This window comes from Eretmochelys imbricata, chromosome 16 (assembly GCF_965152235.1).
Source record: "Eretmochelys imbricata isolate rEreImb1 chromosome 16, rEreImb1.hap1, whole genome shotgun sequence".
NCBI lineage: Eukaryota > Metazoa > Chordata > Testudines > Cheloniidae > Eretmochelys > Eretmochelys imbricata.
The window spans coordinates 4476142-4498354 of record NC_135587.1 but is presented as its reverse complement, the minus strand read 5'-3'; the positions used below and the strand labels follow the sequence as shown (position 1 = coordinate 4498354).

The following is a 22213-nucleotide window of genomic DNA, read 5'->3' as shown; positions in this document are numbered from 1 at the left end:
CACTTCCCCTCCCATCAGATCACTTACAGATAAAACCCAGGCAGGGGTTTGGGTCTCTGACATGGACACTGGGAACAGCTTCCTCTTGCCCTACTGACATATGGCCCCACTCAAAGTGCCTCTGCAGCTATGTCTGCCAAAGAGAGGCCAGTGAGACTCTGCTAAACGGCTTCCCTCCCCCGGAGAGCTAACAGCTATCTCTGCCGTGCCAAGCCCACATACCTCCTCTGCCTGCTCCTAGGCCACGTCTTCCCTCACACCCTCATGTCAAAGATCAAACCAACCAGCAACACAGAATTACAGAACCTTTAAGCAAAAACACCAGAGAGAAACCAGCTCCCTCTAACACGGAGCTCTCCTAGGAGAATGAAAGGGCCTGGCCAAAGGGAGATGTGCAGTGATGCTCTGGGCAAGCTGAATGCCTGTTCCATTGTAGGAGTTGTGCATTAAACAAGTACATAAGAGCTGCCTTCGTTTTAGCTTGAAACCTGGGTGCAGGGAGCCCTGGTAGCTGATTCCTGCAGGGGATCATCCAGTCCCCATTGATCATGGATCAAACTCAAACTAACTTCAACACAAGCCTCTTCTCAAGGAAGATCTGCACTACAGCAGCTGGTGTTTTGACACCAAGGGAGGGTTCCCATCAGACACTGCATTTCCACTCAGCGGAGCAGGTCCCTTCAGGGACGGGGCCAGGTCTGGACTTTGCCCCTGCTTTGGGGCATGCTGAGGGTACAGCACAGGGCGAGCCCTGGTCGGCTAGCACTGTGCTCAGTGCTCCTGGTGGGGAGGAGGCTTTAGAGGCCTGTGAGATCTACGATGGCTTTAATAAAGATGGCGTCGTCACGCACGTAAGAGTTCTTGGCCTCCATCTTGGAGACTGGGCAGAAGAGTGGGCAGCCACTGGCAACGTTCATCTCGGTGACGGGTCGCTGGAAGGACGATGATGTCACATCGGGTCGGAAAGCGTCGATAATGTGCTCCCGGTTATTCTGATCCAGCAGCATCAGGGTCACCTAGAGGTGAATACAAAAGAGAAAGAGCATGAAGCAATATGGCAAACATGCAGCCCCCTGTCTGTGACTCCCATTCATTTTAACCTTTGGAAAGCTGCAGACACACACACAACCTTACGCATTCATGTAGCGGCAAGCTGGGGTAATACCTGCGTTCAGGCTCAATTCCAAGCCCCAGCAAGATCTACACCCTGCAAGAAGGCTCCCTGCTTTCTCCCAGTCTCTGCTGTGCCACAAGGGAAATTCTACACTTGGTTCAGAGGGACTGACAACTAGGGACTTTGCTAAATTCAATCCGAAAATGAAGTCCGCGCAGCAGCCCGGGTAGCCAGCAGCTGCAGATTTTGATATTCAATTTGATCCTGCCCCATCGCATGCATGTCCCTTTGAGATAAGCAAGGCACATCACACTGCTCCAATGGGTCGTTTCAAGCACCGCATCAGTTTATACCTGGTTCTTATTTTTAAAGTTTTCTTCACAACTGCCAAGGTTTAGAAATTTAATTTAGAAAATAAAGATGACAATTCAGATTAAGGGAGCACAATTCAGGGTCCCTAAATATCGGAGAACACAGAACGTGGTTACTATGAAAGTTCTGCTCATTCTCCAAACACATCCCACTCCTGACTGTATCTTTGTCCCTCTTCTCCTTCCCCTCTCCTCCGGGCCTCTCTTGCAGTATCCTGGGCTTTCATCATGACAGGAGCCTGCATTGAAGAGCTCCCCCAAATGCAGTAATCCTCAAACTGTGGGTCGGGACCCCATTTTAATGGGGTCGCCAGGGCTGGCTTAGACTTGCTGGGTTCTGGGGTGGAAACTGAAGCCTGAGCCCCACCACCTCGGGTCAAAGCCGAAGCCCGAGGGCTTCAGCCCTGGACAGTGGGCCTCAGGTTACAGCCCCACCTCCCACCCCTCAGGGTGGCAGGGCTTGGGTCTCCCCTCCTGGGGTCATATAGTAATTTTTGTTGTCAGAAGGGGGTTGTGGTGCAATAAAGTTTGAGAACCTCTGGCCTAGTGTCAACGATTGCATTCTCTGTCTCTGCTTGCTGGAGTGCCAGCTCCCTGGTGTCTAGGAGAACAGGCATCTGAGGGGCCGAGTGGGGCTAAAGCCAAGGGAAATACATCAAGAGGCCTGGCAGGCCTTCCAGGCACCAGGACTGGTTCTGCACTCACTCCCAGCACCTACCTTCTGATTGAAGGGCCATCGCAGAAGTGCATCGTTGGGTCCTTTCATCACCACAAAGAACAGAGACAAGTGGGTCCCACGTCCAGTGCCGTCCCCGTTTAGGTACACACGCAGGCACATCCTATAGCCATATTTGCTTGTGTAGAAAGCTAAGTGATGCAAAACATTGAGAATAAACAGGGGTGCAGAACAAGGGTTAGGGCAGCAGGGGAGCCCAGATGGTTCCCAAACAGTTTCAACTGTCTATTGACTTTGGCTTTTGAAGCATAAGTAGGAGCAGGCTCCCTGAGCTGGGGTCCCACAGGAGCAGCTCCATTGGGTGCAGATAAAGGGGGTTAATAAATGATGGCACATGTATTTAAAAGCACACAAGACACTGGGGCCCCAGTACATGAGGCACTAGGCCCAATTAACATGCGTCCACTGTTAAAAGACAAGAACAAGGAGTTTGCTGACCTTTAAAGGATTTCCCTCCACTCTTCTGCTGCCCTGCAGAGACAACTCCACTCTGAGAGATGGAGCTGGAGCCTATACCTGCTTAGGAAACAATCCCACTGCTGCCTATGTTCCAGTGACAGGGCCAGTCACACCTGTGCAACCCCATTAAAGGGAACAAGGCTGAACAAGTGTCACTGAGGGTCTAGTCTGGCCTACTCCCCTTCATTAGTAGCAATGAGTGTACAAGCAGGAAAGAACCCAAACTGTGTTTGAGATCTCAGGCTGGCAGACAGAACACTCGCTCAGGCATCTTTCTACTTGTAAACTAACTACCATTGACCTGGAGTCTGGGGCTCAGATACTGAGCCCCACCGGGCCAGGAACACTCAAGTTACTTTAAAACAGTGCAGAGGTGTAGTTTTACATTCAGCCACCGCCTTTTGTTCCCTCTTTCTTTAAGCTATGCATCTCCTTTTCCACAAGGAAGGGGACAGCACACTGCGCGTAGCTGCGGCTATATTGCACAGTGTGCCTTTGAAGGAGTCATGCAGGGAACAGCCCGTTCATAACGATGCACCAGTGTGGATACACCAACGTGCTAACGCTGGCAGAATGTGAGGGGAATGGGTAGCTTGTGTGCACATGGAGGGTAATACGATCAGGCCCGTCTTTAAGGGACTGGGTGCACTGTTATGACGGGATGCACAGGGGCAGTGTGGTCCAGTGGGTCAGACACCGAGCTGGGACTTAGGAGAGCTGGCTGCTACTGTTGGCTCTGGCACTGACAAGTCACTTCATCTCTGTTCCCCACTGCTCCGTCTGTCGGTGCAGACTGTAAGCTCCTGGGGACACTATGGAGCTGTGCAGTACTCGGCACAATGGGGCCTGAGCTCAGCTGGGGCCTCCACGCATTACTGAGATGTTCATAATCCAAAAACAAACTGAGGGAAGAAGGGGAAGGACAGCTGAGCAAAGTACGAGGCAAGCTCAGGTGAAGACAGACCAACCAGCAGAGTACCGGAGATATGTATGCTAGAAATCTGCACCAAGTGTCCATTTAGCTCAGTAAGGAAAACTACGCACCTACAAGGCAATTTTTAACCAATCCTAACCTCTGTTTCTCTGCCTCATTTCTGCATTGCTAAAGCAACATCAGGACTGCAGCTTCCTGCCTGGTGGTGGGTCTAAGTAACATGCAGGAAACACAAACCTTTGAACTCAGGGCCTGGCAGGTAAGTTTTTCCTTCCCCATAAACATTCTCTTCTCAAGTGTTTTTCCATGAAAAAACCTCTCTCTCTCTTTCATTTCCAGTCCCTTTCAAACCAAGCACAACACATTGCTTTTCTGTGGGCCTTGGGGCTTGAACAAAAAAAACCCCAAACCCTGTTTGTAACAGGATCCACAAATGTCTATGCTCCCTTTGTTGCAGCAATTTTAAAAAAAACACTGTTCCCACAGCTGTGAGATCATCAGTGATCCTGGCTCATTAATAAAGATGTGACACAGGATGTACGAATTAATATCTTATATAAAAAGAAAAGGAGTACTTGTGGCACCTTAGAGACTAACCAATTTATTTGAGCATGAGCTTTCGTGAGCTACAGCTCACTTCATCGGGTGCATACTGTGGAAAACACAGAAGATGTTCTTATACATACAACCCATGAAAAAAATGGGTGTTTACCACTACAAAAGGTTTTCTCTCCCCCCACCCCACTCTCCTGCTGGTAACAGCTTATCTAAAGTGTGGGGGGAGAGAAAACCTTTTGTAGTGGTAAACACCCATTTTTTCATGGGTTGTATGTATAAGAACATCTTCTGTGTTTTCCACAGTATGCATCCGATGAAGTGAAGTCTCTAAGATGCCACAAGTACTCCTTTTCTTTTTGCGAATACAGACTTACACGGCTGTTACTCTGAAATATCTTATACAGCATCTCACTCCAAAGTGTTTCCTACTAAAATGCAGCTACTTCTGGGGAAGAGTACAGGCATCAGCCAGCATATAGCATGTTACACAAGAAGTGAAGTGGGAGTGAGAGAGGAGACATTTAGGCCAAGGAAACTGGGTCAGACCCCTCCAGGGCTGTATGAGTTTAGTGCCCAGAGAGCAGACAGGATGTAAGATTTTAAGGTCTCATCTCAAAGGCGCACACCAAATGGCATGGAACTCAGTGTGTCTGCTTCGGAAATACAAAGGGCAGAGTTGACCCTGCTAGAACGTGGAGTCTAGGGGGTTTCAAGGCTGATCACTGTTTTTAAGAGGAAGCCTTACTAGATCAAACACAGTTATGGGAAAGCTTCAGTTCCACTGAAAAACTGGAGAAAAGGGATTTTCCAAGGGGCAAAAATGTTTTTGATGGAGAATAAAAAAGTCCCCATACAATATAAAAATAACCACAACTGGTGATGTAAAACAGTTCTTTAGATTGTCTGTTTAAACTAGTCTGTCTCTGGCTTATGTGCAATTCCAAGGACTGGCTGCTTTAAAAAGGAATCGTCCTGCTGCTTTAGAAACAGAGCTGTTCCTGTCGGCACAGACACAGACTCCATAACCCTCGCTAGGGCACTAGCAACGCCAGGGCTCATTTAGTACTGAGCCCCTCCAAAGAGATGGGGTCGGGAGTGCTGGGATGCTGCTGCTTTAGCAAGTTCACAGCTCAGGCAAGACCAACACGGGTAGTGATCTGCAGACTCTCTTTAGAAGACCTGGAATGATGCATGGCTGGGGTGAGCATGCTGACTATCTGAAGAGCAGGCAGCTGCGCAAGCCTCGCTGGAGATATGCATGTTTCTCGATCCCTGTGCAGTAACACAGTTTAGTCTTTGGACACACTGTATATTGTCATGTTATGCTCTAGGTACCTCGATTCCTTCCCTTGCTTACCAGCTCCCTGATGGCCCTAATTTTGGTTGTGCTGTGTAAAAAGGGCTATTATTGCCGGACTATTTCCGGGCCTAAGAGGGCTACATTTCCTGATGGGAAAGAAAAGTCTTCTGCGTGCAAGGAAAAAGGGATATCTTATAGCAATGCAATTTCACTTATCTCACTGTAACAAATCAGTCTCTAATGCATTCTTGGGGGGTGAGGGAAAGAACTTGGGAGGAACAATCTCTGCATGCCACATGCCCCTTTCAACACTACTCAAATGACTGGGCACAGTTGGAGCATGGAAAGCCTCACAGTATTTTGCTAATGTCTAGGTAACAACCTGGAGAGAAGATGGCAGGACAGCGGCCGGCTATCGCCTCCTGACGTTTTCTGGCAAAGTCTGAAATCTTCCAGATGAAAACGCCATCATAGGTGGAAGCTTCCATGTCACGGATCTTTTGCTCCATGTCAGCCATGGCCAGATCTTTCAGTCCAGTGCTCCTTTCCAGCTGCCGGACCTGATCAGTGGAATACACAGTGCACCTTGTTTAGAAATATAAGTTGGTAAGGGACCCAGGAAAGTCAAGGGATCCTGTGAACCTCATTCAGGCCTGATCTTTGGGGGGGGAATGTTCTCCAGATGTGATGGTGGCCAGGAGAGGGAAGAAATCCACCATTATTGGCGAACTCACTAAAAATAATTTGAGATTGCCCTGCTGCTCTTGAGCAAACAGTTAACCAACACCTCTCTTCACTGCCAGAGCAGGGCACTTTCTAGCTGTGATGGCAGAATCCGGTCAATGAAGGGTGAGACGGCCTAGAGCCAGACAAAGATTGCAGAGCATACCGTAAGGAGGATGACCTACGTAACAGGTCTTTTCCTGCTCTAATGTGTATGCAGTTTTGAAATGGCATCTAGATCAGTGGTTCCTACACTTTAACAGCCCGCGAACCCCTTTCACTAAATTGTGAAATCTCGTGAACCCCCTCCTAAAAATGAATATTTCCAGGGATTTAAATTTAAATTTCCTCCGCACTCCGTGGGGCTCCTGCTGCTGGACCCCGTTGACCGCCCTGGTCAACTGAGCTCCACTGAGCTCAGGTAGCAGGTCCTGCTGACCACCAGGGCTCAGGCTGTCAGCCCCAACTGCCTGGCCCCGCTCTTCCTCGGGCTTGGGCTGCAGCCCCAAGCGCAGTGCTGGGGTTCGGGCGGCCGGCTCCCCGGCTGACAGGGGCAGGGCTCAGGCTGCCAGCCCAAACTGCCTGGCCCCACTCTCCCTGGGGCTTAGGCTGGCAGCCCCGCGCAGAGCGCTGGGGTTTGGGCTGCCGGCTCCCCCGCTCACGGGGGCAGGGCTCAGGCTGCCAGCCCCAACTGCCTTGCCCCGCTCTCCCTGGGGCTCAGGCTGTCTGCCCTGCAACTGGGTCCCACCTGCTGCCTCCAATGCCCGGGGTCCTCTGGCCGCCATGAGTGAAATTTTTCTGGTGAACCGCCCGTAATGTTCTGCGAACCCCAGTTTGGGAACCACTGATCTAGATACTAGGGTGATGGACATCCTGAAAAAGTTTAAGACTTAGTCTACACTCAAAAAGTTATACTTGTGTAACTATGTCAGTTGGAGATGTGAATTTTTACCAATATAGTTATACCAGTATAACCTCTAGTGTGGACACATGTACACCAGTATAAAGATGCTTTATTAGCTTATTTTGGTTCCCAAAGCAGAATAAGCTTTGACAGTATAACTGCATCCACACTAGTGTGGGGCAGGGGGAGGTTTGCTGCTTTAACTACGCTGGAACGTTTCAAGCAGAAAACCTTTCTAGAGTAGACAAGCTGAGGATGCAGGTAAGACTGCAGAAATTGAGGTTCTCCCACTATAAGGGTGAGGAGCTGACCAGGCTCAGGGGTCATTACAAATACAGGAGGGATCTTTCAACATCCAGAAAGCTGAAATGCTGCCTCCTCTGTATACCTCACAGGAGTACGTGTCCAGAGAGCTTTTTCTCAGAACATCTCAAATATACTCATAGCTTGGCTCCTGATAGCCGTGAGGTCATATCACAGACCCCTGAACACATTACACTTGCACTAAAGCTAAAAACTTTAATTACTGGGACAATTGATTTGAAAGATGTTCATAGAACACAAAGAATCAGAAGCCCAAAGCCAGAGGTTACAGACCTTGTTACTGAGCATTTCAATTTTCTCCTGATCCAGCCGATGTTGCCGGCTATACGCCTCCACTGTCAGAGACACCCTTTCCACTTCCCGATTCAGCACACACACAATATTTTCAAATGTGATCGTCTTCCTCTCCAGGGCCTCGCACCTCCCCTGCAGCTCCAAGGACTCAGAGAGCTCTGATTCAGAGCACAGCGAATTGGTTGTTAAGAGCATGGAGTTGTCCTGCATTGACCCACGGGTTGGGTGGTGCTTTAAGTCTCCAGACTCAGCCTTGAGGCGGAGCACAAAGCCCAGCAACATATACAGATGCTCCCCCACACATTTGCTTTCGTGCTCCAGCAGCTTTTCATTTTCCACCTGCAGAAAAAGAAATACTCATTCCCATTTGCAGCAAGTTAGCTTCCCACTATGGCACGAGATCCACAGGACCGATTCATCCCCTCCGATTTACAACTGTAACTAACATAAGCAAAGGGTAATGCAACGAAAGACACAGTTACAAACTTGTTGTTCAACAGCAAGCAGGTTTTTTTTTTTAAAGGAAAATTCTAATCTTACACAATGACAGATGTTGAACATTCACCCCACTGTAGATATGATAAAGCTTTGCCCCCCTTCTATAGCACCTTCAGTCCAAGGATCCCTCAGAAGCACTTTACAAACAGTAGTGAATGAACCCTCTCGAAACCTCTGGGACGGGATGTATTACTATTATTATCCCCAAGCTGCAAAGAGAGAAAGTGATTTGCCAAAGTGAGAACCCATGTCGGCTGATACCCTGTCCTGTGCTTTACCCATAAGCTCAGTCATCACACAGAATCAGGAGTCATTTATTTATAAAATCACATCTGTAATAACACCATCCTCCCAGCTACTCAGGAATTACATGAAAACCGTCTAAGACCTACTCTTTGGCATGTTCTGAATGGAGGTGTTTACTACTCTCCAAATTCTCACTGTCTGAAGAGTCCACACTACGAAAGACTGCCCCATCCCTCCCACACACACGCACCCGAGCATGGCTTACTCCTCAGGCATTACCAACCTCCTTTGGCACTTGCCCGCAGCAGTGTGCTATGGCATGCTACTGCATAGCTGAAAGTACCACTCAGCTAAATTGCTGCAGGCAGATGCCAAAAGCATTCCTCTGGGTTCTGGCTCCAACACCAAAAGGATCTAATAAACCAATCCTGGTCCTGATCCAGGAAGGTTTCTTTATTGCATTCAGGCTGATTTGTACTTTCAGCTCCTAAAGGCTGCTGGGCTGCCTGGTCTTGGATCTAGTGAGTTACAGACAGGCTGAAATTATTTGCAATTGTGTAGGGTCAACAGGAGGGTCGTGTGCAAACTGCTTGCAGGTTAGGGCCCAGAATGAAAAATGTGTCCTATCCCCAGGGAGATAAGCCTCATTGGGCAGAGCCTCACAGTCTTTAAAGGTAGATTATCACCGTGGTTTGGTATCCAGGAGTGGCAGTCTGACTTTAAGCACAGGGAGTTTGCTATTCACCGCCCGGGAGAGCTTACTGAACGGCTTCTCTTCCATTCCCCACAACACCCGGCTCCAGAGACAAGAGTGACTATTAGCCTTCATTGGCCAAGCTCAGAAGCCTGGACACACTTCCCCACAAAACAGTCTATAAGAAGATCCCTGAACCATGCTCCCAGGGAACAGGAGCACCTGCTTTCTCTGAATATTAGCATTCTGCTACGAGGAATTTTTCTGCACTGAGGAAACAATCACTTCAAATCAATTAATTCTCTAGATACATCCAGCTCTGGATACTGGACAGAAAATCTTAGACATAAGTTGCGTTCCCACTGCTTAGCTAGAGCATCAGCAGCACTCAAATTTCAACCCCCCACCCCCACCATAGGCCAGCTACATTTCACTTCACTCCATCTAGAGCTCTGTGTGTGTGGATGCAAGACGAGCTGGGGCAACACTCAAGTTATACCAAAAGCTAACACTGCAGTGAAGACAAGGCCCTAGACAAATATTAAGAAACTGGCCTTACCATCTCAGTGCAGCCGACAACGTGAAATCTGCAAGGCACTTTACATTTGCCACAAGTCTTCACATGGTCCTGAAACTACAGAAAAGGGAAAAACAACATGACAAATATAAGCCTAATTCTTCCATTTTACACACCCCAAGAAACTCCACGCCCTACACCCAAGACAAGACAGAAAGGTGAAGATGAACTAGAGGATAACTGACCCTTTACTGATCATGACACAGTTGTGGTCCATGAAGCTGATCCAACAGTGCTTAAGGGCCAGAGAGTTGATTCACCCAATGGTATTGATCGGGCACTTCCTCTTTAGGTGCCCCAACAGCACAGGACACAATGCAGGGATTGGCAGGGCCCAGGGGGAGCAGGGATAATCCCACCTGCCACTTCTGCATTTGCTCCTTAGTGAAGATACAATTGACCATCGCCTGCATAATGAGATCTGTCTTCAGTGACTGTCCAAGGGAACAGACAAACATGGCAGCCTAGAATCTGGCCAAACAAAGCTGTACAGGAAGCCCTGGGATTACTTTGAAGTGACCAGTTAAAACAAGATGCCACCTACTAAAGGTGGGGGCCTCATTGCAGCTCTCATCATAACTCAAACATTCCTTTGCAACTGAAAATGAAGCTCCTTTAAAAAAAAAAAAAAAGGCTTCCCAGGAGCACATACAAAATGTGCCAGATCAATGGGGATTAGTGTGACCAATGACACACTCTTTCAAAGTGATGCCATATGGCAAGCCCATAAACTTTGTCAGGGGAGGAACAGCCATTTTGGACAGATGGACATTCATCCAACTTTGTGCAGGTTTCACAATCACGTAATTGAGCAAATAAAAAAGACAAGCCAACAAATGCAAGAAGGTTTCAAGAGTAAGAGTGACATTCCACCCTTAGCAGTCCTGCTGCTGCTTGCAAGCACTGCATGAAGCCACGGGAGTCCCAAAGCTTCCCCTCTCCCCCGCATATTTTCCAGTTCACTCCTTTGGTGTAACTGTGCCTGCGGGCTGTTGGAGATGATGCACTGTATCAAATCCATGACTTTATACAATGATGGCTCCTAAGGCAGTGTGCTGAGATCACATCACAGCTTGATATTTTTATTTCCAGCTAAGCATAGAAGACCTAAGAACTAGGAGCATGCTCATGTTATTTCTTGTTTGAATCCCTACTACAAACACTTTGCCACAAGCAGGTGCCCTCTTTCAGGGTCCACTAATCCTTTCATAGAATCATAGAATATCAGGGTTGGAAGGAACCTCAGGAGGTCATCTAGTCCAACCCCCTGCTCAAAGCAGGATCAACCCCCAATTAAATCATCCCAGCCAGGGCTTTGTCAAGCCTGACCTTAAAAACTTCTAAGAAAGGAGATTCCACCACCTCCCTAGGTAACGCATTCCAGTGTTTCACCACCCTCCTAGTGAAAAAGTTTTTCCTAATATCCAACCTAAATCTCCCCCACTGCAATTTGAGACCATTACTCCTTGTTCTGTCATCTGCTACCACTGAGAACAGTCTAGAGCCATCCTCTTTAGAACCCCCTTTCAGGTAGTTGAAAGCAGCTATCAAATCCCCCCCATTCTTCTTTTCCGTAGACTAAACATCCCCAGTTCCCTCAGCCTCTCCTCAGAAGTCATGTGTTCCAGTCCCCTAATCATTTTTGTTGCCCTCCGCTGGACTCTTCCCAATTTTTCCACATCCTTCTTGTAGTGTGGGGCCCAAAACTGGACACACTACTCCAGATGAGGCCTCACCAGTGTTGAATAGAGGGGAACAATCACGTCCCTCGATCTGCTGGCAATGCCCCTACTCATACATCCCAAAATGCCATTGGCCTTCTTGGCAACAAGGGCACACTGTTGACTCATATCCAGCTTCTTGTCCACTGTAACCCCTAGGTCCTTTTCTGCAGAACTGCTGCCGAGCCATTTGGTCCCTAGTCTGTAGCGGTGCATTGGATTCTTCTGTCCTAAGTGCAGGACTCTGCACTTGTCCTTGTTGAACCTCCTCAGATTTCTTTTGGCCCAATCCTCCAATTTGTCTAGGTCCCTCTGTATGCTATCCCTACCCTCCAGCATATCTACCTCTCCTCCCAGTTTAGTGTCATCTGCAAACTTGCTGAGGGTGCAATCCACACCATCCTCCAGATCATTTATGAAGATATTGAACAAAACCGGCCCCAGGACCGACCCTTGGGTCGCTCCACTTGATACCGGCTGCCAACTAGACATGGAGCCATTGATCACTACCCATTGAGCCCGACAATCTAGCCAACTTTCTATCCACCTTATAGTGCATTCATCCAGCCCATACTTCTTTAACTTGCTGGCAAGAATACTGTGGGAGACCGTGTCGAAAGCTTTGCTAAAGTCAAGGAACAACATATCCACTGCTTTCCCTTCATCCACAGAACCAGTGGAGACAGGAAACACTGTACCTCAAACGCAGCAAAATCTGCTACTTCTCAGCACGGCAATGGCTTTTTGGTAGCTACCCTCCAGGACCATGCACACCCTTTGGAGAGAAGCACGAACAGCTACACTGGAGCATGGAGTTGTTAGTGCTAATCATAGCGCACATGGGAGCCCGAACAGCACTGACACACATCATCCTGTTTTTAAACCTTCCTTCTACCAGTTAGATATGCTGGACCTTTACCGGATGACAATTCACAGCCACATGCTTCACTATGTGGAAATGAAAAGGCGTTTGATTAATTTGACAAATACTTCCACACCCAGGTGACTCACTTACTTAGGGGGCTTGTCCACACTGGTGCATTGTGCACTAACTGGCTGTATGGACCCTACTGGTGCACACTAAAAGTTCCCTAGGTATTACACTATGACCTCGGGGGGAACTTTTAGTGTGCAACAGCAGGGACAATGTGGACCAGTTAGTGTGCAACATGCTAGTGCGCACTAGAATTTACACCCCTCTAGTGCAGACTAACGTACCAGGTAGATAAACCCTTAGTGATTCAAGTTATTCTCTGAGTTACACGCAGCAGCGTGGTTACGCTGGGACAATGTCTACTGTGGAGCAACAAAAAATTTGGAGAGAAAGGAAAGAGAGATGAAGTTAAAACTTTAAACAACTGAAAGTCCCACTCCGTATTGGTACAAGTCTGGGTCAGCTGTAATGGCTTCAGATTTCAGACTCAGGCAGATTGGCGTCCAATGATCACAATGCCAGGGCTATAGGACAGAGGTGGGCAAACTACAGCCCACAGGTCACATCTGGCCTGTGGGACTGTCCTGCCTGGCCCCTGAGCTCCCAGCCGGGGAGGCTAGACCCCAGCCACTCCCCCGCAGCCACAAGGACAGCGTGGCTTGCACCCGCCCACCTCCCAGGCTTTCCAATAAGCCTGTCCTGCCGCTCTGAGAGGCACGGTAAGGGGGCAGGGGAAGAGGGGGTTGGATAAGGGGCAGGAGGTCTCGGGGGGTAGTCAGGGGGCAGTTGGATGGGACGGAGGTTCGGGGGATGGCAGTCAGGAGAAGGGGGGAAGGGGTTGGATAGGGGGTGAGGTCCCGGAAGGTCAGGGGGTCCCAGAGGGGGGTGGGACAGGGAGCGGGGGGGTTGGATAGGGGGTGGAGTCTTGGGGGGGCAGTTAGGGATGGGGGTCCTGGGAGGGGGCGGTCAGGGGACAAGGGGGGGGTTGGATGGGTCAGGGGTGTAGATAGGGGTTAGGGCAGTCAGGGGACAGGGGGGGTTGAATAGGGGGTGGGGCGGTTAGGGGCAGGGGGTTCCGGGGGGGAGGGAGGGGGCTGGTCAGGGGACAAGGAGTGGGGGGGGGTTGGATGGGTCAGGGTTCTGAGGGGGGCAGTCAGGGGGCAGGAACTGGGAGGCAGTAGATAGGGGACGGGGGCCAGGGTGTTTGCGGAGGTACAGCCTTCCCTACCCCGCCCTCCATACCATTTCGCAACCCCAATGTGGCCCTCGGGCCAAAAAGTTTGCCCTCCCCTGCTATAGGTGTTGAGGCCTCTACTACTGTCCACTTTGAAACCTTCTTTACCCAACTTTTCAGACTCTCTCCTGTTCCCAGTGGGAAGCCCATCCATTTCAGCTGCCTCAAGGCAGCTTTCAGTTATTAGATGGGAGAGTGACCGAGGGGTTAACTTTTCCAAGGTGACTCACAATCAAGGTTTTAGAACTTCAGTGCCTCATCACTTGTCCCAAGAGTCACTCATTGGGCAATCGCTGTGGAGTCCAATGCTAGGTCTGAAGGGTTGTAGGTCTTTCATTTAGTGGAATAGCGGTGTTCCTTCCCTACTAACTACAGCAGTTAACGTAACTCTATCATCTAGGATACGTGTTGTTGTGGCCATGTTGGTCCTAGGATATTAGAGAGACAAGATGGGTGAGCTAATATCTTTTATCAGGCCAACTTCTCTTGGTGAGAGAGACAAGTTCTGAACTCTGTGTAAGCTTGAAAGCTTGTCTCTCTCTCCAACAGAAGTTGGTCCAATAAAAGATGTTTACCTAGGATAAGTTACCCACTATGCAAGGATGAAAGAGTCTCTCTGGTCATTGTGGTTAGCACCCAAATACAGCATTAATCAGAGTCTGATTTAGGTGGAGTTACTCACTACTCATGAAAAAACATCAAGTAATTATAGTGCATCACAAATTGAGATAACACCAGTGCTAAGAGCCTTATGGAACATTGTAACTGGGTGTGAATGGCAGCTGCCTCTCAAAATTAAATGTGTTCAATTGTTTTCCTTCACTCCTCAATACAGACTGAACACTCTCATGAGCTAGCTCAAGGGTCCCTCTTCTATGCTCACAGAATTCAAGTCACATTCTGTCAGAACTCAAACCACATGCAGCGTGTGCTATGAAACAAGAATGTTCAAATACCTTCTCTCTTGGAATCTTCTTTTTCCCACAGCCCTCACAACTCAGTGGAAATTTAGGGCAGATCTCATCGTGAGCCTGTAAAAGAAGTGACAAGAGGCCATTTGTACAACTAGAACAGCTTTGATAAGGCCACTGTGAAGAATGCAACTCAATGAACCCAATACTTTATTACGAATACATTTTACTAGCAAAAGGCCTGTCATGTGACAGCACATAAATCAAATCCTGGCCTAATCGTGGTGTTTCTGTATGTCAAGTCATGTTTCTACATTGCAGTTTCCAGGCTGTTATGGTGTTTGAGTGCCTTTGTGCCTTTCCAAGTACTCAGCATTGATTTAAGAGTGTTAGTTTCAGCTCATACTAATTGTGAGAAAAATCAAATTACTTCTTTGATGGAATAACATAATCAAGAGGAAACTACAGTTGTAGCTTTGCCTGGAACTCACATTTCAGGAGATTTATGTGAAAAAAACCACCCTCCTGATAAGAAGTTTCCATGATCTGCCAGTCCTAACGGACATCAGTTGGCTGAATTAAAACCCCAAAGCCACACTTGACAGCTACAGATCATGAGCTTTCCAATGTTGCCTCCCATGTCCAGATCAGTTCACCAAGCAAGTGCTTCTCAACCAACCAGACAGACAATCATATTTTAAAGATAAAAATTTTTTAAAACCCTACATTTGTTCTGCAGTAAGAACTTTGTTTTAGGACGGAAAAGAGAATACACAAAAATGACCCTAGAAACCTGATTTTTTGACCCCTCAACAGATAAAAGTAAAAATTAAGATGGGAACTCTAAACATCCTCTCATCTTTTCATCTCTTTCCTGTAGTGCTGAAACCCTCTCTTCCTACATTAGTTCTGTGATAAGCAAAATGTCTAATCACTCGATCTTGTGTAAGTTAAAATCTCCTACCCAAAAGGGAAATTTAGACAACGTGTTTTAGTACTCTTCGTATGTGCCAGATAGGTTACGCCATCTTTCTGATATTCTACTGGAGTTCTATTGCCTATACGTATATTGCAAGTCAGATTAAAACAGATTAAATATATAGAATTGTTCACTTAGTACTAGAAACTCATTCATTTTAATGAACTTCCTTTTATAAATACACAGTTCTTTCTGTTGTCTAAAATCTGAACTATTTGGGAACCTTGCAGGTCATGTTCATACTGTACAAAACTCACACTCTTAAAGACTTGTTTTGTTTTTTAAACCACTAGCTACATTTCTACCGCCACATCAGAAACGGAAAAGAGAAATCCATTTGCTAACTCATATTAATGTTTTACTAATTACTCTTTTCCTTCCATAGATTAAAAGAACAGTATTTGAGCCAAGAGAGCAGCTGCAATGTCTTTGGAGATGTGAATGCTACAATCTACTGACAGTTCAAACAGGCTGGATTAACTGTGTACGTCAATACCAAGGATTAGTAGAATTCTGTAAAAGTTGGTGTGGGGTGTGTGACTTCAAACCCCTCAAAACAGAGGGGTTGATTCCCTCCCTACCCAGCAATTGCTCCTATCCTAAGAGGGCTCCAGACAATTTCTTCATTCCCTTCCTTATTCCATAAAATCTTGATAACAGCACCACTTCACTTCAGTAAAGGGAGGAAGGTTTGACCTCAAATGCAACTATTTCAAAAGGGATAGCATATACAATAGATGATCTGACGAGGTGGAGCTGTAGACTCCCTCAAGTCTGCCATTTACAAACAGGTCTCATTTCTACCCCTCTTCCCTCCAGCCACTCTCCCTTCCTAGCCCTCTCATTCAATCCCCACCCAGCTCCCAACCAGTCTAAGACTGCTGCACAGCATTTATCTTCCATGAAGGAAAGAACATTTATGTTCTAAGTAGCAGCCGCAGATAGTGCATGTTCAGTAGAGTCTATCTGAGAGATACACTCTGTTCATGCCAGCAGGAAGGGAAGTACTGATTGAGCACAAATCTGCTCTTATGGTGTAAATGAAACTGCACTGTGCTGTATCTCTCTAAGACATCTACAAATATTAGCTTAAACAGGCACATTTCAAAAAAATTCCATACAAATATCTGAATTTTTTTCTGGATTCTCCACTGGTTTTCCCCGCACTATATCCTTCTCCGCTCGCAGCACAGGTACCATGGAAAGCTGTTCAAAGCAAAGCTATTTTTTTACTTCCTATAAAAGGAAGCCACCCCACCCTTGGGCCAATGAGGCAGAGGGATATCATTCAAGAATGATGCATTACAATCTAACCCCACCGGGATGGAGCAATCATTTACAGCCTCCGCCAGCTGGCAAGGTATGCTGCCACAAGGGCAAATCTCTCTTTTTAACTTGAATGTTCAAGGTTTCATCTCCATCACTTTTAGGCAGCTTGCCATTACTCTCAGAGTGGGCTGTATAACAACAAAGTCTCCTTTCCCATTACATTATCGCCCTGTAAGCAGATTGGGAAAATCCAAGAGAACAGAGGGGAGTGGAAAGGCTTTAGTCTTGCTTAAACACTAAGGGGCTGATCTTGCAGCTACCGAATTCCAATCAGTCAGTGGCAAAATGGCACACATCGTGGTTTCATATCAGACCCTAAGAATGCAACTGAACCAACAGTTCAATGACAACCCTGGGTAAAGTCAGCATCTTGCAAAGCAACATCTAGCTTCTCTCATTCAAGTAAAGCTTGAAGTATTCATTAGTTTGCAAATAACTTCCTTTCCCTAAAAGCGACAGTGAAACAGCCCAGTGATTGCTCCATTGTACAAGCCACTTCGAGGATCTCTACACTGGAGTTTGTGGTCTTCTTTTAGCTTAACTGATTGCCAAGTCACTCAGGATAACTAAGACCCTTGGAAGTGCCAATCTAGACACTTTATGAACATTTGTTCAGGACACAAATGATTGTGATTTACCCTAGCAGCTAGTTAAAACAGGACCATAAATTTCAGACTAGACAGATCCTTGCTTCTCTCAAGAAGTGCTAATACAATGATCTACCTCTAATGGAGAGTACTCACACTTGCTCACTTGCCTCAGGGTGCTTGTCTAGATGGGTCCCAGGGTAAGGATACCTGAAGTGTGCTTATGCTGGGACTCTCATACCTTAATGTCTGGAAAGTAGAAAAGCGATTTGCAGTATTTGCAGTTGAGGCTTCTCTCGGGGCATTCCCGCTCCGAATGGCGCTCCTTTTCATTCAGTTTGATCATTCCCTTACATGCCAGGCACTCAATTAGCATGAACGGGCAGTCCCCTTCATGGCAGCTCTGTGACAACAAGAGCAGCACATTTCAATACAACCATACAAAAAACCCCACAAATGCAGATGCTTTGAGATGCGTAAAGCCCATTTCCTAATGGCTCTCAGGATGAAAGGGCCTTCTGAGCCTGCACAAAGAGGGCAAAGGAAACTAACAACTTAATTCTATTTTCACTAAGACTATGTCTACACTATGCACCTTTTGGCAACACATCTGTGCCACTACAGCTGTGCCACTAAAAGGCACACAGTGTAGCTGCTGTTTGATGGCAGGAGAGAGGTCTCCCGCTGGCAAAATCATCCACCCCCAATGAGCGGTAGTAGCTTTGTCAAAGTGTTGTTCACACCGGCACTTTTCATCGGCAAAACTTGTGTCATTCGGGGAGTGTGTTTTTTTCACACTCCCGAATGACTAAACTTTTGTCATTCAGGTTTCAGTGTAGACAAAGCCTTAGTGTCTTATCCGAGTGTTATCCAGAATGGGGGGGTAGGGGGGCTGCCAGAGACACAAGGGACACAGCAGAGTAGTGGGGGTAGAGTAGGCTGCATAACCCCCAACACCACTGCAAATGTTCTCCCCCACTGCAGGTTGCTCCTTGAAGGCCATACTATGCTGCCCTTGGAGTGCCCTACTGTAGCTGTCCACAGGAACAGCCTGCATACAAAAAGCTGCAGGCTCTGCCAGCAGCCCGATGGCCCAAGCTTCTCTTCTCTGCTCCCATGGCCCTCAGCTCAGCCATGAGATTACTAGAGACCACGTGGCCTTCTGGAGAGACTGGGGAATGCCATCAGGAGCAGAAGCCACCATGGGAGGGAAAGAGGGAAAGCAATAAAAGAGGAAAGAAAATGAACAGAGAGATTGCAGCCGATATTCTGTATAGTCACCCATTTGGCAGAACTGTGCTCCAGAATCTCAGCTTTTATTTTAAAAGTTTCTAGTCCATATAACTGTGGAGAAAAATCTTGAAGAGGTGCCCAGTACAATCTGCAGATAGATGTCTGCCTTCATTTGTAGAGAGGCTGAAGCAATAGCTCTATGAGGTGGGACCAGCCTCATTTATCACAATCAGGGCTCCAGGGACTCCAAGATTCTCTGGCTCTGGAATGTGGCATTTTTCCCAAGATGCCAAAAAAATTCAGCATTTTTGCCATGGAATTTGTCACTCTGCTACAGCCAGATGACTGATATTTTGTTTTCTGTCTCCCTCCTTGCTGTGGCTATCTCTCCCACTTTCCTCATAAGTGGGTATTAACTGGCTTACAGTGCATACTCCTGACACTGCTCCATGGAGCCTGGCAGCAGGCGGTTGGCAAGCTGGAGCCCAGCTTGCAGCCAGAAGTGTCAGCTGGTGAATGCGGCTACCTAGAGAGCAGCAGCACAGCAGCTGATACCAGTAACAAGCTCTCCTTTTTCTAGGGCACTTAGGGGAAGGAGGCTGTGGGCCAAGCCACTTGGAGGGCATGACAAATAAACCATCCTCGGAACGAATCACTGACAAAAAGAATTGAAGATTAATTTTATGTTGTGTTTTCTACTGTGAGCTTTGGCTGTGTGTGGTAGGGGGATGGAAATGGGTCTCTGCCTATCAGAGGATTTTACACTGCCTCCTATCACTGTAGGACCTGAATGCCTTCCATGTAACATCCATAGGAACAACCAAGTTCATAGTTGATTTCATGAAGTCTCTGGCTCTCCCTTTTCAGGGTATACACTCTGATTGGGGAGGATTTGGATTTTAATTTTTTAGATTTTATTGATTTATTTTTAGATTGACTTTTGGTATAGGGGGCTTTTAGGTTGGTTCGGGTTTATTGGACACAAAGGAGTTTCAGCACTTTAGCGTCGTTCTCATGTGGAAAAGGCCTTTTTGAAGAGGATGGGTTTTGCAGCATTTCCCAAAGTCCGTCAGACTCTGGATTTGCCTAATCTCCACTGGAAGTTCGTTCAAAACTAGGATCCCCTTGACAGAGAATGCTTTGTCCCTAGCTCTCATGTCCTTTGTCCTGGGTTTTATGATCTACATTGTCCCAGAGGAATGCAGCTGTTGCAGTGGTTCATATACCAAAACATGGTCTTGAACTCGCTGGAGTTTGATCCATGAATTGCTTTGAAGCTTAGGACCAAAATCTTAAACTGAAGCTGATTAGGAGCCAGTGAAAGGACTTGAGCATGGGCCTGATGTGCACACGGTGGCCTAAATGAAGAAGGTAGGCAGCTGCATTCCGTACCAGCTGGAGCCTATGCATTGTCTTCACATTCAGCTTCATATACAGTGAATTTCATTTCATGGCAAAAGAGTAAATTAACCTTGCTAAGGAAATTGGGAATCAAAGCCATGGAGTACACAAGGCCCTGGATATAGGACATAGTAGATAGCACCCATCCATCACCTGACGCAGCGCTCCAACCAAAGATATTGGGAACTACTGGTCTGAAGGTACCTGCTCTGCAAACCATCACCTTGGTTACATTTAACAGCTACAGATCACAGTTCTTTGGAGACCACCATCTCAGTCTCTCCTTTGTTGCTAATGAGGACATTCCATTCCCAAGATTCTTCTGACAGTACTGAGATTTCTCACACTGCCACTTTCTGGTTTTAGCTCAGTATTCAATGGTTATCTCCACCAGCCAAACAGTATAGCTTAAAAGCACCCAAATACTGCAACTCTGAGGGGTATATGGTCAACTTGCTGAAAGCCCGACAGCCCTGCCTGCTTTGAATAAAGAAGCAACCCTCCTCTTTTAAACACAGAGGATACTTCAGGTCCCAGCACGCAATGCTTCATCTTGATTGAAGCTGCTCAGTCACTTGAATTGAATTGGAGTATTCCATGCTGCCACTTTTCATCTCTATTGGTCTGGCCTCCATACGAAAGATGAGGTCACCAACAAGTCATAAATTAGAACTCTGTGGACCACATCTGGCCAGCCCTGACAGGACACAGCTCCCACCTCCCTTCCAATTTTTAGGGAAGGATGTGGGCAAGGTGAATCAGCCAAATCTGTGTCCCAAAAGTATGGGAGTTTGGACATTAAATATTAATTTTGTTCTTACTTTAGTCTGAGGAGGGAGGCGGCTTTCAGGAAAGGAAATGTGTGAGGGAAGAAAATGCAAACATAGTCAGGACCAGTGCCCTTTACGCACTGGAAAATCCGCACCAAACCAGGTTTCCCCCAAACAGGGTTTACTTTAGATCTCAATCTTTTGAGTTTCTTAAACGTGAACCAAAAGCACCAATTAAATTCCATCAGCTTTTACACAAAAGAAAGAGTGTGATAACAGCCTTGGCATTTCTCTGAAGAAAGTCTCTGAGAGTGCAAAAATGTCAATTCCCAACTGACTGTTAAATGTTGCCTGAAAACTTAAACAGAACTGTGCTCAAACTAAGGCTGCAAGGTGGGGTTTCATCAAGGCTTTAGAAGGGACATGTGACTGATCTGAATGTCCAGGATACTGAATTACAGCATTACATTTTCAGAGAGCCAGATGCTAGAAGTATTAATCAGCAAAGCCACCACAATATCACTGAGTTGTTTTGAGAAGTAAACACTGACATATCAGGCCCTTTCAGATGGGGCTTTCCAATCCCCTCCCACACACATTTTCTGGCACTCCCTGTAGCTTACCTCCCACAGAGCAGGTTGGACAGGAAACAATGTACATCTAGGCAATCAGCTATGCAACCTTTACCTCTAGGACTTTAAGGGAGGCCAGTTTTCAAGACTGTGGATTTCAACCCTAGCTCTAGAGTAGAGGTATCAAATCACTAGACCAGGGGTGGCCAACCTGTGGCTCCAGAGCCACATGGGGCTCTTCAGAAGCTAATATACGGCTCCTTGTCTAGGCACCGACTCCGGGGCTTGATCTACAGGCACCAACTTTCCAATGTGCCAGGGGGTGCTCACTGCTCAACCCCTGGCTCTGCCACAGGCCCTGCCCCCAACTCCACCCCTTCCCGCCCCCTCCCCTGAGCCTGCCATGCCCTCTTCCCCGCGCCCCCGCTCCCCGAGCCTCCTTCATGCACGAACTGCTGATCAGGAGATGCAGTAAGGGAGGAGGAGGCACTGATCGGCGGGACTGGGAGCCGTGGGAGGCTCTGGGAGTGGAGGGGGGCTGCTGACACATTACTGTGGCTCTTTGGAAACATACATTGGTAAATTCTGGCTCCTTCTCAGGCTCAGGTTGGCCACCGCTGCACTAGACCTTCTCTCCAAAATAGGACTTCCTCGAGCCATCTCTAACTACAAGTACAGGGCACTGCAACAAACATTTCCACTCAAGAAAGTGGGATCTGACTCCCTTGCATACAACTTTGATCACCATTTTCAGCCTATGAACTGGCTGAAAATGGTGCCCCAATGCTATAATCCAACTTGGAACCAGAA

The 22213-nt window shown here is 47.3% G+C and overlaps 1 protein-coding gene across 3 annotated transcripts in view; it reads right to left on the bottom strand.

Moving 5' to 3' along the window:
- Nucleotides 1-292: 292 nt before the first annotated feature.
- The window catches only part of TRAF2 (TNF receptor associated factor 2), a 41903-nt gene continuing 19982 nt past the window's right edge, over nt 293-22213 (bottom strand). For 2 of the 3 annotated variants that reach the window (XM_077835923.1, XM_077835922.1), the window contains exons 5-11: nt 17669-17830; nt 14578-14652; nt 9715-9789; nt 7697-8056; nt 5855-6032; nt 2204-2352; nt 293-1016 (exon numbers count right to left, since the gene is read on the bottom strand). In XM_077835923.1, coding sequence (XP_077692049.1) covers nt 798-1016; nt 2204-2352; nt 5855-6032; nt 7697-8056; nt 9715-9789; nt 14578-14652; nt 17669-17830 — 1218 coding nt within the window. In that variant the 3' untranslated portion in view covers nt 293-797. The remainder of the gene's footprint in view (nt 1017-2203; nt 2353-5854; nt 6033-7696; nt 8057-9714; nt 9790-14577; nt 14653-17668; nt 17831-22213) is intronic. The other variant, XM_077835924.1, reaches the window with a different exon arrangement.